Below are 19,668 nucleotides of genomic sequence, written 5' to 3'. Positions count from 1 at the left end.
TCTGGGTTAAGGCAGAGATTTAATTCTAGGTTATATTCTGTTTGAGGTAAAAGGCTGCTTTATCTCTTTTTGACCTGTTAAAATTAAATATGATTCAAATTTTCGATAGCAGTATGGGTCTTTATTTTTGGTGGGTCAGAATGTAGGCCTTCAAAATGCACTGTTTGTAAATAGAGTAACTTATATGTTTCATGCTTATTTTATGTGCTGTTTAGTGCGTCAATGTCATTATTAATAAATATGTGTTTAAAACAGTGTACCTGATTTATTACTCTTTTCAAAAAAGCTGTGCCAGAGAACAAAAAACTTGTACCAAACTCATTATAATTATAATTAGTAATTATACCAACCCCTCAGGTATATTAATGACATAATCTTTACAATTTGGGGTTGATGCTTATTTCATTTACTTACTGACTAGTCCGCTTAGTCTATTTCTGGTATTCTCTGTTCTGTAACATTCATTTTAACACAGCTTGACACTGTCTCCTGCCTGTCTCAACATGTGTATGAAGGAGGCTGGCCACTGACCTCTTTGGAGGCCCGGAGCTGCTGTAACACCTGGTCTTTCTCAGCCTCCAGAGTCTCGACTCTCTCCTGACAGCCTCGCAGGGCCTCTCTTGCCTCTAGCAGCTCGCGCTCCGCCCGATCTTTCCCCTGGGATCAACACAGACAGACAAAGCATCTGTACCGGGATCACACGGGAACAGCAGGGCCTACACGTGTGCACACAGGTGTTCACTATGCAAGAACAACCCCAGATGGATGCAGACACACAAAAGCCAAAGGAAGAGCAAATTCTACAAAGACTGGTTTCAAATGAAGGAAGAAAAAATACATTAAACATGACAGACTGTATATATAATAAAAACAAGTCACAAAAGATAAAAGAGAAAAGTAACTAAAATGAAGCCACGGTATAAGAACAGGCCTTTAAATACTGTACGTCAGACAGAAACAGCACACAAAAGCTTCACAATCTTTTATAGTTCCATCATTGTGTGAAATGCTCAGGAGAGAGAGACCTCTTTGGCAGAATGTGCTTTTAACATTCTTTATAGCGTCTATGCAGAGTGAGCCCCAAATAAGAGTACAAGAAATATTACAAACAGGTGGAGACCATTTGCTCAGTCTGTGACTCATCAAACATTGGTGCATTCTTTATCACCTAAATGCACCAAGCATGGACCTGAAACAGTCTAAAACAGTGAAACACAGAACAGTGAAGTTAGTTCCTCAGTTCATCCTCCCAGATGAGAACTTCTTCAGCAGCTAGTCTTATGTTTTTACTATTGTTCTAACCATTGCAGCCTTACAGGTTTATGGACACTTCATGAAAAACTGCAGTATTATAATTACAGGTTCAACATGTATTTCTAAATCCCACATTTCTTTTAAAAATATTTTGTTTATAATACACATTTTTAATTTTTCAGATGGTCTGAACACATTTTTCTTTTTTTGGTATTTGTTTTGGAAAACAACACACAGACTGCTCCTAAAGATAAAAGTCAGTCTAGTCAGGGCGTAGTCTAGCGATATTTCATGTTCAGACCATCTGAAATTTAAAAAATGTGTATTATAAACAAGTTTTTTGCTTATTAGGAGTGCAGTATATTTACCAAATACGGATCAAACTATGTGATTAATTGCATCTCCTTCCTTACATAATGTAAACACATTTTGGGGTTATTTTGGCTGTTTCATAAACGAACGTGTACCAATAATAAAACATACTGATCTCTAAAATAAACAATAAAATATGTTCCAGATAATTAAAGCATCACCTTTAACATTCAATGATGTGTGTTGCTACAAGCAGGGACAGCACTGATTAGAAAAAGAGTGAACGCTGTGATCATACGCTGCTCTGTTTGGATTTTATTACCGTTAACTGTCTGCCACAGAATAACAGGTCAAGCACTGACTGTCCTCTGACCTTGCTGCAAAAGACAAGGACCTGGTTACTGAAGTGCTGAAGCCAGAGAGCTGGACTGCCTCCATTCCTCAGCATCACCGAGCAGTGTCCTGCAGAATCCAGCAACATCTTTAAACCACCAACAGTTCAGGACCAGGAAGAACCGGTCAGGACGCAAGAACTGCTTGAATAAACTCACTTAATAAGAGTCACCTGGTCAACATATTCATCAGAGTATCAGCTTTCCATGTTAACATTAGGTGATTTTATTTACAAAGTACATTTTAGTACTATCCTAGTTGTTTTTTGCAGATCGTATGCCAGTTTTTTTTAAAGATAGCATCTTATTCATAAATTCATCCAACAAAATTCCAAGAGTTGTTTGTTTTCTCACCAGCTGTGAGAAGTATGCAATATTGGTCCATTTGACATAGATGATTCCAATGACGTAAAAACAAAAATTGACAAAGTGAGATCATGTGAGGAGTGTCTAACCTATTGTTTAGTTTAAAATAGCTATTATCTGTTATAAATGCAACAAACATTTTTAATCTATATCCGCTAATCACAGAGTGCTAACTATACAAACCTACAATAATATTTTCATAAAAATTGGTATTTAAAATTTGGATGACTCAAAATTTCCTTCATCTTAACTGTGACAAGACTGAAGTCATGCTTATTGGCACCACCATCAACTTTGTAAACCGAATCCTGTAACCCTATCTGTAGCTGGTTCTGTACTTGAGCTTCAGTCTAAATTGAAAAACCTTGAGGTTATATTCGATTCTGGCTTAAAATTCAACCCACATGTGCAGCATATTGTCAAAACATCTTTTTTTCACCTCAGAAATATCGCTAGACTACTCCCTATTTTAACACTAACTGTGGCTGAAAAGCTGATCTACACTTTTGTATTCTTTTTATTTATTCTTGTTCTCATTCTGTAAGCGCTTTGAGAAGCCACCTTTAAAGGCACTATATAAAATAAAGTTTAGTATTATTTATTATTATGTAATTATTGTTTTTACCTATTTACCAAAATATTTAATTTTACTGTGGATCATTATTTCTGTTTCTTCTCTTGTGTCAGTTTATTGTTCCATATGTTCCCTGCTTATGACAAACCAGTGAATTTGACCTAGGATGAAAGGTGGGAGATTTATAAATCCAATCAAACAACTTGTTTAAAACTAAAAGGTTTTCAAAAAGCTCACCTGTAATCCACAACAAAAGCCAATACCTTTCAGTGTGGTCAAAGAAAACACTATCATGCTACCTGAATATTCCTGCATCTACAGGATGAGAAAGACACAAAACTGTTGATATATTTTGGGAATAATACAGGAATAAACCTCCCACTCATACAAATAAAAGAAAACACAAACTTTTCACAACGTGTCTCTATTTTTTGAAAAAAAAAAACAGTTCTAAACATATAATACCAGTGTGGTCCTGTTACTGATGTTTTTTTTATTTAGAGCACAGACACACCAGTAGAGAGATACACAGAGCAAGGACAATACCACACCCACATAAATCATGAAAATAAATCATGTGCCAGTTTCCCATGGAAGAAAACGAGCTCTACCTGTTTGTAGAAGTCCTCATGTGTCCTGGGCAGAGTGTTGCTCAGCAGAGAAGGGGTGACATGGCTGTTCATGGGGATGCAAGTCAGTGCGGACGTCAGGTTCCCTCTCTCCAGCATTGTCCTCATATTCAGCATGTTCATCTCCAGCTGCAGGACCCTCCACACACACAGTACAACATGCTGGACTACAGGTCAGGTAGCAACATTATGCATTCTTAACACAAGATGGGAGGTACTGATATTGAAGAAGCAGCCTAAAACAAGAGCTAACTAAGTATATACAGTGACTCACTGTTGTCTTCCTCTAGACTAGACAGTGTGAGGAAACAACACAAAAACCATATATGTCATAATTAGACAATAGTCTATAATTTAAATCAGAATAAACTGTGTAAAATGACATAATGCCCTTGTAAGACCTAATTTTGAATATAGTATATGATTTTGACCAACGCATTGCATAATTTATATTGCTGCCGTAGAAGAAATTCAATGAAGAGCAGCCAAATTAACTCCCAGTTTTAAAGGCCAGGCATACACAGACAGGTTACCTCATCTTTTGAACACATGGAGAGCAGAATACTAAGGATTTCAGTACGAGTTTACAAAATCCTTAATGTGTTGTCAAATCTAATCTAACAGGCTGCTTCAATATAAACAATGGATCAAGGACCGAGGGACACAAGTGGAAAATAACATGAAGGGCATCTGTGGCAAAAAATAGGAAACATCTGTATACAACTGTTTCTTTCTCCTGTGGTTTTCAACCCTCACATTTACACAAGGTATGTAAGGTGTCAGAAACTGCCCAGTCATGTTATTGATGCTAATAACCTCAGACCTTCAAAAGCAGGTAGAACGAGAGCATTTGATCAATCTTCTACTTGTAATCAGAAAGCATGATGACTCAAAATGGCTTGTTCATAACCCTCTTCCTACACAGGAAGATTCCTATACAGTTACGATTAAGACCAGGGGTGGGCAAGAGTGACCACACATATTCTTTTCCAAACCACTGAGCGAATCAATATAAACTTCTTTATCTCACATTTCAGGAGCCTCAAGCCCAAAAGCTCTGACATAAACAGTAGCCTAACCCTTTAAAGTGGGCCCTCTAGTGGCTACAGTCAGAATCTGCACGAGAAGCGTGATTGAACAAGTCATTATCATTCAGGACATGTTTGTGTACGATTTGACCATCTGCACCTTCACTTCTGTCCGCTGTATCAGCAGTGCCTCACAGGCATCTGGGATTATCATTGACAGTTGTAAAGTTGTTCGCTCTGTCGTGGGTAATGGTGATAGCAGACCTTCATTTGGCAGACCAAGAGCTTGAACAGTAACTGTTTCCATTCACATTCAAAGCTGTCTACTTCATCATGCATCAGTTATGAAAATGTTATGTTACATTTTGTGTACGTGACATGCCAGGCAGCTGGAGTAATGGGCGGCTCTGTGGTTTTAAGGGGTGCTAATTCGATTTTCAGATCCCGGGCACTGCTGCCAGGTGCCGTTCTGCAGCAGCCAAGACACTCACTTGTCCTGCAGCTCTCCACAGCGCCGGCTCTCCTCAAAGCGGCAAAGCTTGGCGGCCTCCTTCTCCTGCTCCAGTGTGTTCAGTGCCAAGGCCAGCTGCTAAGAAGAGAGACACCATTTCACACCTGTAACACCTCTGTTTCTCTGTCTGTGAGACAGATCGTTTCACCTGCTATCCTCTACTGCATCGCAGTTAAACTCAACATGGGATGAAAGCAGACCCAAAGTACACCCAAAACACTTTGGGCCCTTTTAGACTCAAAAGAATATGCCCCTCAATTTAATTAAGTTGACTTAAAAGGTCATTTGCATTTTTGGGACATCCCATAATCATCTGTTTGTCAAGAGCATCTTTACAGATTTTGACCCCCACAGGGATCTGTAAATATGCTATGTACATTTGGTATAATTCACTTATAACAGACACAGTTTGGCACATACACACATAACAGTACAAATACACTAACATTCCCTAAAGTCACAGTTAGAGTGGACACTACAGATACTGCCCAGGTTCAGAGGCAGAGGGGAGAAGCTGCACCACCGTGCTTGAGAAATGTAAGTGAGATGGCGCCGGAGTGTGGGAAGAAACTCATGGCCTTCTGGACGGCTTTCAAGCATATCGCCAGTCCAGGGAGGGAGCAACAGGGAAGGTGCTTTTTAAAGAGAACAACGTCTACCCAATTCCCTGAAGAAGAGAAACGGGTCCGTGCACAAAGATGAGCACTTCTTGTAACAAAGGGAATGGCGTAAGGGGAGTGGAATAAAAACAGAAAACAAAATTACTTTCTCACCCAGAGAAGGGTGTGAGAAGAGACACTTCCTGAAGCAGACTTTACTCTGCAGTATTTCATCTTTCAGAACTCAACAGGAGGAACCCCGGTGACGAAACAGAAATTACAAGCAGAATTTCTGTATGCAATCTGTTAACTCTGTTCTCGTTAAAAGAAGTCAACAAATCCTGTCGACGGGGACAAGCTGGGAGGCTAACGAACAGCCAAGAACTGGAAGGGCTCTTGCCAGCAAGAGGAATGAGGGAGAGGGAAGCCGTCAGCTGTGAGGCCCACAGGCAGGAGAGCACGGGAATGTGAACAGTGGAAACATCAGGAGTGTTTCATTCCTGAAACTGGCTGGGAAAAATATCCAAGAGTGCAGAGTCCCTCAGAAGCCTTTAAAACCTTCTTTTCAAGTATTTTCTTTTACTGTTTAGCTTGAAATGCACTGCTTGATGTCTCCATTAGTGTCACAAAGCGCTCTTTCAGGACCCTATGCAGACAACACAATCTGGGGAGGAGTGAGGAAAACACGGGGGGAAAAAGCATGCAAAGGCGCAGGCAGGAAAACAGGGGGCGTGTCCATGGTGTGCTGGTGTTCAGGGGGGGGTGTCCGAGGCAAACAGTCCGAGGGAGTCCGAGGCAAATTCATTGTAACGAACAGTTCTTTCCGGACCCTATGCGGACGACACAGTCCGACGGAGTGGGGAAACACTGGGGAAACGTCATGCAGGAAAACGTGGCTGAAGACAGGGGGCCGTGTCCACGGTGCGCTGGTGCACGGGGGAGGTGTGGCCGAGGCGAACAATCCAAGAGTAATCCTTAGGGAAAATCCAAAACACACGAGTAAGTCCAAAACCAGGAGATCCATCAGAACAAGAATTAAAAACCACGAAGACCGGGTCGGAACCGGCGGACAGGGACAAGGAACAGGGGTTAAAACCTTAACGGGACCAGGCGCTTCCTGGTCCCGGACTCGCACGATATGGAAATCAGAGCAGAGCCCGGATGAGCGTCAGCGCCTGGCTTTTAAGGTGGGAAGGGAATGGGAAACAGGTGCAGAGAATGAAGTCTTTAGTGAAAGGGCTGGAGCACCCTTAAGGAGGGGGGACTATAGTCGTGACATTCATGGGTGTAGAAAAAGTCCAAGACCGGGTTATCCATCCTGACAGACAAACAGAGTTAAGAGCCGGAGTGGGATCCGGCAGAGGGACGGGGGAATAAAAGGGGGGTCACTGGACCAGACACTCCCTAATCCCGGACTCACAAGGTCAGGGCCGTGATGGAGCCTGTGCTGTCGAGTCGCTCCTGGACTCGCGGATAGGCGGACTTCCAGGCGTCCATGTTCCAAAGCTGAGCCCAGATTGGCAGGAACGCCTGGCTTTTATAGGACGGGGGCAGGAACTGGAGGCAGGTGCGGGAGATGAGTATAAAACAAGGAAGGGCTGGAGCGTCCTTAAGAGGAGGGGTTAACGAGCGTGACAATTAGCATGTCTCTGAAGCAGAAAGTCATATACAGTAACAAGAGTAGCTGTATATAACAAGATCGGTAGCTTTTGTGAGAAAAGAGGGGTACAAAATCTATTTTTCTTTGTGTTCAGTTGAACTGTAGATATATTTTTTGCTATGCCCTAAAAAGATCACATTCTTGAAAGGTATGTCTGTCAGGCTTGCACATTCTGTTCACACATTGAAATGAACATTATCATGAGCATTTAAACCTGAGCTTGTGTGTCTGAAAGACTGACGCCAGACTGTTCAATGCGCTGTGACAGGAGGTGGTGTCCAGAACAAATACTCTATCAATCTTATCCTGTTTGATACAATTCTTCTTCCACAGCTGTGTAAAGAAGCTGGAATAAAATCACTTAATAATATGTAGATACGGAAGGAACAACACTGTTAGACATTCCAGTAATAAGTATTCTCAGTTCTACATGGGCTGAATTGCTTCAATTCTAAACACTACACATGATGTACAGTATAAGAGATTAGCTCTTAAACCAAGGACTAAGTGGAGCGTTAATCCTACTTTTAACCCAATTCAAGAAAACATCTGAAAACAATTACATTACAATTATTTCAAGTACTGCTTCATACAGTTCAGCTAGTATGGAAACTACAGAACAGTACAGGGTGTTCTCAGAACAATCACTCAGAAACTCTACTTGTTGTGAATTTAATTCTGACATGTTTGAATGTGAACTTAATTTAGTGCAGAAAACATATAACATTGATCAAAACAAATGCTGTTAAAAACATCTTTCAATATAATGTGCATCAAATATTTATTTCACCTTATGTTATGAGGTATCCCTGATTATCACGTCTACAGAATATCACAATGTACAAATGAAGAAAACTGTGTAATTAATCAGCTTGTTAAAGGTATGTATGTAATATGTAATTCAATTACACAGCTGGCTGTACCTCTGACCCCTCAAGCTCATAACCCTCTTTCCCCCTGTGGGAATGACTTACATTGTGAGGTGTTTCCTCTCGGCTGTAGTTTGTGTGTCAGCCCTGCTCTGTATCCCTACATCCCACACTTCCCTGCTGCTCTTGGATAACACGCATCTTGCATGTCTGCAATGTCAACCAGTCCCAGGGACAAGCGCCTGAGGCTCCTGCTCTGGAATCCGTGCACAGAAATCAAGCAACGTTCGTCACACGGTCACAAAGTTTCCATTTCTCAGCTTATTCACTAACTGTGTTTATTAACTTATTCAAGGTTTGAAATGTTTGTACGTGTTTTCGTGCTGTAAAAGACACTCTAGATGGGAGGTAAAACGCTGAGGCCCGGAGAGAAGGAGAGTCAGAGGCACCTGGGAACGTGTCCCCTCACCTTGTGCTTGAGCTCCAGCAGCTCAGTCTGCGCCCGGTGCGCGTCCAGTTGGCCGTCCCGCCCGCGCAGCAGCTCTGCCTGCTGCTCCAGCCGGCTGTGGGCCTCCCTCAGCTGCCGCACGAGCTCGGCCCGCCTGGCGCCGCTCTCCACCAGCGCTGTGCGCAGCTCTTGGCCGGCGGGCGACGTGGGCCGCGGGGCCCCCTCGGGTGCCAGGCGGGACAGGGAGCGCCAGCGCCTCAGCCCAGGGAGCTCCCAGCCATCCACACCACCTTCACTCCCGGAAGAGCTGAAACCAGAGCAAGTCACTGGGCAACATGGGCATCTTTATAACATAGCACATCCCCCTCAAAAAAATTAATGCAATTCAGGCCATGTTGTTCATGTGTTTATTCACCCTCTTAAAAAGCCATGACCTGTGCTTTTTGTGTGAGGTGTTTCCTATCATTTTTTATTTGTGTCTCAACCTTCCCCTGTGCACCTCCCTTCCACCACAGGCACGGCTACATCTCTTGCCTGCCTGTTTATTGTCACATAACGTGCAGCTTCCACGTCTGCAATGAAAACAAGTCTCAAGGACTAAAGAACAGGTTTAGTTTTACTTTGTGTTTTCTGCTTCACGTAAATTCCCAAACATTAGCTATAGATTTTAGCCGTTTTGTACAGGTATTACAGCAAGCACACTCTGAGAGTTTGTATATTTCCGCCCAGGTGTTCTTCATTCTATGCTAGAAAACACTCATGCAACTCCAGTATCCAATTATTTCAGTGTTCATAATAAGTTTATAAAAGTAATTTTAAATATATATCACTGCACATAAAAAAGTTAAAAAACAATTATGTTTATTTGCTTATTCACAATGACAAGCACAGGAGAGCACATCTCCCTCTCGTGCAGGGGGACAGATAGTCACAGTCGCTCAAGTCATCGCTATCAAACCTGCTCAGCTGCTGGTAGTTATGAAGTCAATAAAAGAAAGTATTACATAATGTTGTTGGTCACCATCATGTTTCATACAGTTCTGATGTCACTTACTGTATATGAGAGCATTCTTGTAATATAGCAGATCTTTCTTTGTACTTAAGCATAGTGCAAACCCTCATAGCATGACCTCTGCTGATATCTATCACCACATATTCACCCGTTGTCATACTGTAATAAGTCATCCCCTTTGTTATTTTGATGTTTTTATTGTAAATAGCTTAATCTCCTCCTGGGAGATAATACCTCCTGGGAAAAACTAAGGTTGCTGCTGGAAGAGGTGTTAGTGGGGCCAGCAGGGGGCGCTCACCCTGCAGTCTGTGTGGGTCCTAATGCTCCATTATAGTGATAGGGACACTATACTGTAAAAAGGCACCATCATTCGAACAAGATGTAAAACCGAGGTCCTGACTCTCTGTGGTCATTAAAAATCCCAGGGTGTTTCTCGAAAAGAGTAGGGGTTTAACCCCGGAGTCCTGGCAGAATTTCCCATTGGCCCTTACCAATCGTGGCCTCCTAATAACCCCATCTATGAATTGGCTTCATCACTCTGTTCTCCTCCCCACTGAGAGCTGGTGTGTGGGGAGTGTTCTGGTGCACTATGGCTGCTGTCGCATCATCCAGGTGGGGCTGCACATTGGTGGTGGTGGAGGGGAGTCCCCAGAAAAGCGCTATATAAGTGTACGCAATTATTATTATTATTATTATTATTATTGTTATGATTATTCGAAGTTGTTGTTAAAGTTTCTTAAGAATCTACAGACAATAATTATCACCTGGCAAGTGTCAATATTTGTAATTGTCAGGAACTTCAAAGAAAGATAGGAACTGGGGTGTTTACTGAGTGGAACAGGGATGAGATACATTTATCAAAGGAATCTCTGGTTTGACTTCTTTAGTTAATTTCCGGGTAAATTATTAAGCATCATCAACAGTCGAACAGAGGATTAAAAAGGCAGGTAGAGAGGGAAAAGGAAGAATACAGTAAGAGACAGAAAGACAAGGAGAGAGAAAAAAGGTGAGAGATCCCTATCCAAAACATCCTTAAAGACTATACTCGAGTTAAGTATTTGTACCTTGTTAAGAGAGCTTGCCATTCTGTTATATTTAGGAAACTGATTTTCTGATAGAGAACCACTAGGTTAAAAACAGTCTCACCTGGTTAGTGAATGCATTTTTAGAATAGGGAGATCATTTACTTTGATCGTTTCTCATTTACTTTGTAGCATCCAGATTCATAAAGACAGTGACTTAACTGTAGATCATATTCTGTGCGCATGTTTCTCTCTCTTGTTGCCCTTTGTAGGGTATGAACACTTGGTAGCAGTCTGGGATTTTTTAGTTGGTCAGGATGTAGGCCTCTGGGGCACCTTGTTTGTAAAAAGGGTAACTTGTGCAGTACATTGTACATTTGCGTTGTGTGTTGTTTAGTTTGTTATTGTTAATAAATATTTGTGTAACCCAGTATGCCTGACTTATTTCTGTTTTCACCCAAGCTCTACCAGAGAACAAAGAACTCTGGTGCCACGAATTATACCAACCACATGAGTATATTCATGGCAAAATCATTACAATTTGGAGGTTGTGATTACTTAATTATCCTTCTAGGTCTATTTTCTATTTAATAGAAATTCTGGTAATTCTCTATTTTTGTAACCCCTATTTGGATCACTGTGTATTAGCTGTATCTATCTTACATATTATGGATATACAATGTTGTTCTTATCTGATTGTCCCACCATGTTGTATCGAGGCTACAGAGCCAGTCTCACCCCTGTCCATCAAGAGATGGAGCTTAATGTATTTAACCTGGGACTCATGGAGCAGCAAATTAGTGTTTGTGTCTTTGGTACTGTTACTGTCACATCCTGCTACTCACGGTGGCATGAGCAGCAGTATGGTTATCGCTGGATGAGCCCACATACTGGGTGAGACAGCTGACAGCACCAACGCTGTCTGGGGAAACCTTACCAGGCTGAGTGGAAGGCATGTGCACTGGGAGACAAGATGTAGGCTGTGAGCTGGCTGGGAGACAGAAGCAGAGCTGCACACACAGGTGGCATAGTGCTGTAGCACACAGAGGAACAGAAGCAGAGCTGTGCACACAGGTGGTGTAAAACTATAACAGCCTGGGGAGAGAGAGCGAGGAACAGGAACAAGGAACTGGGAATGTAGGAGGTTCATAGCCAGGCAGCAGGTAGACAGTCAGACGTATAGGGAAACCTAGGGAGGATCAAAGCCGGGAAAACACTGAGGTGAAGCGCTAAGGGAATTTCCAGGTCAAGAACAAGGTGAAGGTTGAACTTTCATACACACAGCACAAGCCAGGGAACTAGAGAACTACTGTAGGAATACAGGGAGGCTCCCACTAGACTCCAAGAGCAGACTCTATACCAGACCCTTGACGATTGCTCACAGGTGATGCAGATTTCCTGTCGGCACGCATTGTTGTGGTAAGTGGCAATGAGAGACAGGTACAGTAAGTGTCCGGCTACAGCATACACTAGCTCACTCTTTGTTATGGGGATGAGCAAAGGTACAGTTACCTGTTTATTGAATCAGCCTGGTGTTTACTGAGTCTTTAAACTGCTAGTGGGAACCCTTCCTGGAAAGATTCCAATTTACACCTTTTGCTGAATGTTTTGTTCTCTTCTGTAAATAGTTTTCAACACAGAGTACTTTTTAGTAAACAAACAATCTTTTTGTTGGTGTTCTATATGTTCTGTGACCACCCATGGATTTAATTGCAGGTGGTTTTGTCACAAGGAGATACAACTAATCTTTTGGAAAATCACCTGGGAAATAAAGCATTATTCTACACATTCATTCATTGTTTGAACTGCAGTGAATCCTGTTGCAGCTCACAGCAACCAGAGCACAAAGAGGGACTACACCCTGAACATGGCACTGGATCAGTGCACAGCACACACATCAACATACTGGGAATAATTTACAGACACCAGTTAGCCTTGCCAGCATGTCTTTGGAAGGTGAGAGGGCACCAGAGCACCTGGAGAAAACCCACATGGACATCAGCAGAACATGTAAACTCCATACAGACAATGCTCAAGGCTGAATTCAGACCCAGGATCCAAAGTTGTAAGGTATGTGTGCAAACTACCTTACCACTCACATTCTATATATACTGTACTGTACATCAATCCATTTTCTGAGTATAGAATTAGTAATCACTACGTACTAAGACTGTGGATTTCATTTTATATCACTTCACTCATTTCAACAGCCACAGAACAGATCTGAATCTTTTAGTCTGGAACAGAGGTTATGGGGAAACATGATGTGGTTACACAATACAGTTGAACGTTCTCATTTTTTCTAGAGTATGGACCCAAATAGCTCCCCACAACCACGCTTTTCTTATTTAAACATTCTCAATTGTGGGAACACATGATATCCCTAGTTATTGTATAGCCTAGATGTCTTGTAGAACTGTAAGCATGAACTGTAAGCAAGCTCTTCCTAGAATGAAGATATGAAGTGGAAACAGCAGCTGCTTTCTGCATAGCTTGGGACACTGCTGTTTCCACTTCATATCTTCATTCTGGGAAGAGCTTGCTCCCAGTGACCAGGAGGAGCCTAAAGCCTGAAGAAGACAGGTTGAAACCAGTTTCTGCCATTTCCTGAACGAGGTGCTGTCACTAGGAGAGTCCTTGCCTTAAACTACATCCGTCACTCTGTCATGTGCTGGACACCTGCAGCCCTGAGATAAATATCTATAATGAACAATGCTAAAAAGGCATTGGATACAGTTTGGACACAGTTCATTCTGTGGAACAGAAGCCAGACTGATTTCCAAAGTGTATCTGGCAAAACATCTTTATTAAAAGATGTATCAAAAAATCTTTTGAATATTTTTCAAAACTTTTACAAATGTGTACCAAATACCACAGATAAACAGATTTTTTTCTAAATATTCACGATCACTCCAAGAGGTGTTTTTTTATTCCGTGTTCCAGGGGAGTGGCAGTGAAAGCTGATAGCTCTCTTTCCATCATATCGATGCACTTCACATTCAAGCAAAGGGACCTTGGAGCAATGAAAAACCCTAAACTTCTACAGGGTGTTATGTCGCTGTACAAGGAAGAAGGCATCCTGTAGACCTCTCTACCACATCAACATTGGCCCACTGTGGCTCCTCACCTGTGTGTGGAGTAAAGCCCTCTCACTGCGGTCCCTGTGTGATCATTCAGACTGTCCCACGCTGGCTTGCTCTGGGGTGGGCAGTGCTGTGCCTGGCAGAATCAACAGCACAAGTGTGACTCACAGGCCTTACATAGTGGCTCATGCCTCATGTACTATTGAGATATTTCTATTTTCAGGGCATAAAACCAATAAACACGACACTATGGCTGCCAAATTCTAGCGGGATATTTTAAAACAGGCTCCTGTCCTTGGCTTGATGGCAGCCTGGTTGATTTAAGAGAGAGAGTGAAACAGAAAAAAGGTGAAAAAGAGGGACAGATCAAAGACAAGGGTGGACATGTGAGAGACTCCAGGGAACAGATATTGAGCATGAGAGGCGGAACAAGCAGAACAATCAAAGTAAATCAGCTGCGCTGTAAATAACGGTGAAACTAAAGCAAAAGTTACTACCCCAGCCACATTGTCATCCACCTGTACCTTAACAGGAGACCTCCTCTTCTGGTGGGTGTCCAGATGGCTGAGAGACAGAGGGCTGGATGGCCGTAGAGGAGGCCTGGATCTCCAGTTCTCAGAGGACCGGGGTCCTGAGGGGGTCACCCGTGCCGAGGAGCTCAGGGACACCCAGCCATTGTTATTCTGCTCCCACAGGGAATAGCCCCCCTCACAACTCCTCGGCTGGGCCATGAGTCCCTGCTGTTTGGCTGGAGGTGGACGTGATGCAGGTGACTGTGTAAGAGCCAGACAGACGCAGAGGGGCAGCTGCTGCCTTGCCTTCGCACTGGATCTTGATGGCAGCCTGGTTCTGGTGTTTTTACGTTTTTAAGTTGTCAGCCAACTTTCACAAATCCTGCAAATGAATACAAAATCATTAAGAGCTCCATACTGTCTATACTGGAACAGGTAACGGGTTTATTCCATGCTGAGAAGAAAAGAAAGGAAACACAATGTTTTGATAAAATGTTTCCTGCAGCAAGTTAATACTTAAAACGTCTCACATACATTAAATACAGGATGCTTACAATCTAAAAGATGATCTAAATTTTTATTAAATTTGCTAAATCTCTCTTGATCGTGCAATTCACTTTAATCAAAGATTAATTAAGGCAAGATTTTCCAAATGTGGAAGAAAAAACATCTTTTAAATCCATCCATCCATTTTCTAATAGTTCCTTCTAATTCAGGGCTGAGAGGAGTAGGAGCCTATCCCAGCAAGGCAGGATACACCCTAGACAATACAGCAGTCCATCACAGGGCAGGCACACACAAATTCAGACATACACATACACAGACTCACAGCTAGGGCCAATTTTCCCACAAGCCAATTACACTCCAGTATGTTTCTGGACTGTGGGAGACAACCGCATCACCCAGAGGAAACCCACGCAAGCACAGGGAGAACATACTGTACGTACACCCCACAGATACTGTAGCACCCCAGGTCCAGAACTGGTCCAGAACCCAGAGCCACAGCACTGCAAGACAGCAATGCTGACCACAGCACTACCATGCTGCCCTGTCTTTTAATCAAGAACCAAAGTTCCTCTAGTCAACAATCTGAAATCCCACTTAGAAAGCTCTTCTGATTTGAATGAAGGTGTGCAGCTATTTACAGTTATATTTACTGAACATTACCATGAGGCTTATATAGGTATCTCCATAGCTGAAGACTTTATCTAAAGGCACATGTGAAATGCTTCAGCATCAGCCAATGATCCAAACATCAGAAATGTTAATACTACAAATCCTCAAATTACGTATTTGAGTCAAAAACACCAAATAATTTTGTACGTTACATGGCAGACAAAGAAATCAAGAACTAATAGACCGATAAGTACTTCTCTACTGAATCTAGTGCATTTATGCTTTTATCCTTATTTTCCAGAAACAGAACAACTGAAATTTGTAATTATTAAGAGTCTCTTGAGACAGCTGGAAAAGAGACACTCTTGAAATGTCTCTTGGTGAGACCAGAGCAAATCCGTGCAGCATATTGCGAGATTCATAACCTCCTGAGCGTGTGAAAAGCATGTGCTCACTAAATCAGTGCATTTTCTAAACCTTGTGAATATTTAACACCCTCACAGCTAGTTTACCTCAGCTCACTGCTAATATAAACTAGAAAACAGATCACAGCAGGAACAAAACTGACACTCACCTTCAGCCTGTCTCCCCGAGGCAATGAATACTATAACGCCTAACACACAGCAAGGAAGTGCTCTTATTCTAAAGGTGAGAGTCCTTGAGCAGCTGAGGCTTGCAGCCATGGAAACGAGTGTACACAGAGCTGAGGGCTTGCCTGAGACCTGCCCTCAGTGGCTAATCTCAGGGCTGCTGCCGACCTGGCAGTTGAGCACAGTATTGTGACAGGAGGGCAGCACGGCTCTGGAAGCATTCTTCACATACTGTAGCTTTGGCTCTGGTGAAGTTAACCCCTTCAAACATACATAATAGGCAAAAAGTCAACCTGAGGGCTGTGAATACACTAAGTTGTTTTTTTTTCCCTTTTATTTCTGTTCTAGCCTACTTTGCCCACCAAGTATGTGTTTTTGTGCTAGGCCTCTGTCAGATGTCTAACAGAGTCTAACAGAGTGCTATTCTGAACGTCCCACATTAGCTTTGCTAACTAATATTCTCACTTGCCAATATATTGGGAACTCTCATTGAAAATTACCCAAAACATTCACTTTGTTAAATGGACAGTTACCTAGAACACATCTTCCTAATAAAGTCTGTTATAACATACCTTGTGAACAAGGAAAACATGCAGATACCACAACCAGACTCTAAGAGCTATGAAGCAGCAGTACTGCCATGCTGCTCACATTTAGTCATGATAATGCTCATTATTGAATGAAAATTATGCTTTTAATGTTCTGTATGGTTTCAGTCAAACAAACTCATAGTTTACATCTAGCTGTAATTGATTGAATATGCTGTAGCATTATGCAGAAAGCTGGAGTCCTGCACACATTTAACTAGTGAAGATCTAACTGTTGACCTTTAATATATAGATTGTGGGTTTAATATCCTTGTAAAAATAAAGATTCCTTTTAAACAGACACCCTGCTCCATTATCTTCATATTTCTCCTGCCTAGGAAGCCCCTTTAAAAATGATGCTTTCAACTGGAATTGCCCAAAGAGTCTTAAAGCAAAACTGCAATACGTTTTAAGTTTTTGGAGAATATCACGAGGCTTTAAACGTGTGAAAGAATGCAACAGGTTGATCCATGGCACTTCCAGCGCATACTGTATGTGACGATGGAGAGAAGACAGCACTCTAACACACATGTATAGTTTACAGTTCAACAGCCAAAGCTGCTGGTCTTCTCTGCGTTTGTGTGACTCCTGCTTGTACTCATTACGGCCCACCAGTGCAGGAAGTCTTATGAAGAGCTCGGCTGCACTGCTCCACCAACGAAGAGCATGATGCCATGCATACTGTAGAAGACATAGTTGATGAAACAATGGCTCAATAACATTCAAGTTTCAACAGAATCAATAGAGAAAACCGATATTCAGAAACAAAACTATTGTCCTCAAGTTCCTAATCATTTTTACTTTGCCCTCATTGCTGAAATATTAACTATTTTCTAGTCTCAATATACAGTATATCTTTTTAATAGGTGCAAATGTGCAAATAGCACTGATTCTCTCCTGCAATAGCCACCAGACCCCGAGGAGCCTCTCCGGTAGTGCAGTCAGGGATTACACTTCAGTTCTGCACAGATAAAAGATCAGGGTTGCCAGGCAATCTTGTTACACGTTCAAGTAGGTACAGGAACTGCGTCAGTATGCATAGGCAGCAAAGGAAGAGGTAAAGGTTTATTTCATGCTGAAAACAAAAGAAGAGAGACACCACATTGCTTCACACCTGAAGAAGGCTCCACAGCCGAGATGTTGTGACAATACAAGCAATCTCCGACAGAATAATAAACCAATTCAACTTTTAAACTCTTCAGGAATGTTTTACAATCTTCAGGAAACGTCAGATCAGACTAGCATACTGTCCAGAGCACCCATCCCAGCTCCCACAATCCCCTGCCCTTACCTGGAGTGGAGGAGTGGTGGCTGAAAGTGACAGTGTGCTCCATGATAGAGATACAGCACGTGTAGCTGTACACATTTCTAAGACTGTCATGTGTACAAGGCCACTGGAATTGACTTTCTTGGGAAATGTACCGTACTTGTCATCAGAGTGAAAAGTGGTTTACAAAAACAAGGTGCCATAACTATTGGCTTATCAATGACTCCAGACATTTGCTTTGCAGTTTTTTCAATCCTCATTTACTGGAAAGCCCTGGTCTGCAAGAGAACCCGACGAGCAAGTTAGAAACCAGCTCCTGTGTATAACAAGCAGATATGCACTGGGTGTATTTCATGTCGTTATCCATCTCACACAGCCTGGCAGCTGGCATTACAATCGCCTTTCAGTGCAAGGGTAAATATGAACAACAAGCAGGCAGTAAGCGGTATCCGTGGAGACTCTAATGAGTCACTAATAACTGAAACAGAACTGTCCTTCAATGGAGGAGGAACGGTGTGTCAGAAAAACTGCAGTGCTCTTAAAGCCGATTCTGCGTCGTAGATAACTTTCGTCACACATCCGCTTCTGATACCGCGAGCATCGCAAAAGAAATAATACGGCAGCTTTAGACATATTTTTCGTATTGAGAGAAACTATAACAGAAATCCACTGTTTTAAAAGCGTCAGTTCAGGAGGCACGATTCGGGAACATTTTAGTAGGACGAACAAAATCTCATATATGCTGGATTCTGCTGAAGCTAAAATGAAAAACTCACAGTGGTGGTAGTGGTCCCTTGCCTCTGTCGTACAAGCGTTACTCTGTGTAAATCGGGGAACTGACTAGTCTTGAGGTCAATAAAGAACAGCCTTTACCTCCCACTGAAAACAGACAGCTCCGCTCCTCCAGAGGTGGTCCGATTGACGGACTATCTATTTTAAGGGCTTTTGTCACTCGTTTCTCTTGTATACAAACGTTCAAAATGTGTTCTTCACGTTCCCAGTGGTCCTTTAAAGTGTTCTGACCGAAGTACAAGATACCAGAGAAATATGTAACCCTTAAAAGGTGATGCACCTTCGAAACACGAAGTCTACTGTTCTCGCTTTTTATACATTTTTACTTGCAATAAATACAGATGTGACTGATTTTTTTTCTTCTTCACGTGAAGACATTTTCTTTCCTAAAAATCAATACCTCAACACGGGTCTGACGACTGAGCCAGTCTCCTCATTTCAGATTAATTCGCTGAATTGTACTTGTACTAATTGACGCCCCCGTTCCTTACGGTCGGTCCTGAAGTGCCTTGCATCTTTATATTGTAACATTTTGTGAACTAGAAAACGTTATTGCAATTGGTGACAAACAGAAAATTACTTTAAACTTAAAAGTCTGGTCTTCGCTGACACCTGAGGCGTGTGTTCATATAGTTCCGATACTGTATTTATACTGAGGATCATATTTAATCGGGATTTGCTCCTTAAAATATTCATAGAATATTCAAAATACGTGTTCACGTGCAGCGTTTCAGCTTTATTAAATTCTTTGAAGTGTTTTAAATGAAATTTACTCCTTGCCTATTAAATCTAAAATATTGTATTATCTAGACATGAATCAACGGTCTGCTTGTTTACAATCCATGCTTATGAGTTAATTGAAAACGTGACGTTTTAAACTGTACAGCACTCCCGGGCGAGTGCGTTTCTGTGGTCCCCAAAACGGAAATCTCTTTGAAGTCTTGTGGGACGAAAGGCGCTACATAAATATTAGGAATCATTATGTATCCTGGATAACTAGGGGCAGCACGTTGGCGCAGTGGCTAGCATTACAGCCTCGCAGGGA

General features: G+C 42.1%; 1 protein-coding gene across 2 annotated transcripts in view; it reads right to left on the bottom strand.

Annotated features, from left to right (window-relative positions):
* Positions 1 to 16,054, bottom strand: part of LOC107076920 (golgin subfamily A member 6-like protein 22) — a 53,067-nt gene extending 37,013 nt beyond the window's left edge. For both annotated transcript variants that reach the window (XM_069190700.1, XM_069190699.1), the window contains exons 1-7: positions 15,962 to 16,054; positions 14,284 to 14,653; positions 13,804 to 13,895; positions 8,664 to 8,949; positions 5,047 to 5,144; positions 3,510 to 3,666; positions 532 to 657 (exon numbers count right to left, since the gene is read on the bottom strand). In XM_069190700.1, coding sequence (XP_069046801.1) covers positions 532 to 657; positions 3,510 to 3,666; positions 5,047 to 5,144; positions 8,664 to 8,949; positions 13,804 to 13,895; positions 14,284 to 14,490 — 966 coding nt within the window. In that variant the 5' untranslated portion in view covers positions 14,491 to 14,653; positions 15,962 to 16,054. The remainder of the gene's footprint in view (positions 1 to 531; positions 658 to 3,509; positions 3,667 to 5,046; positions 5,145 to 8,663; positions 8,950 to 13,803; positions 13,896 to 14,283; positions 14,654 to 15,961) is intronic.
* Positions 16,055 to 19,668: the final 3,614 nt, after the last annotated feature.

Source organism: Lepisosteus oculatus, chromosome 5 (genome assembly GCF_040954835.1).
Source record: "Lepisosteus oculatus isolate fLepOcu1 chromosome 5, fLepOcu1.hap2, whole genome shotgun sequence".
Taxonomy (NCBI): domain Eukaryota; kingdom Metazoa; phylum Chordata; class Actinopteri; order Semionotiformes; family Lepisosteidae; genus Lepisosteus; species Lepisosteus oculatus.
Note: the sequence above shows the minus strand (reverse complement) of the source record. Positions and strands in the feature narration are given on the sequence as shown.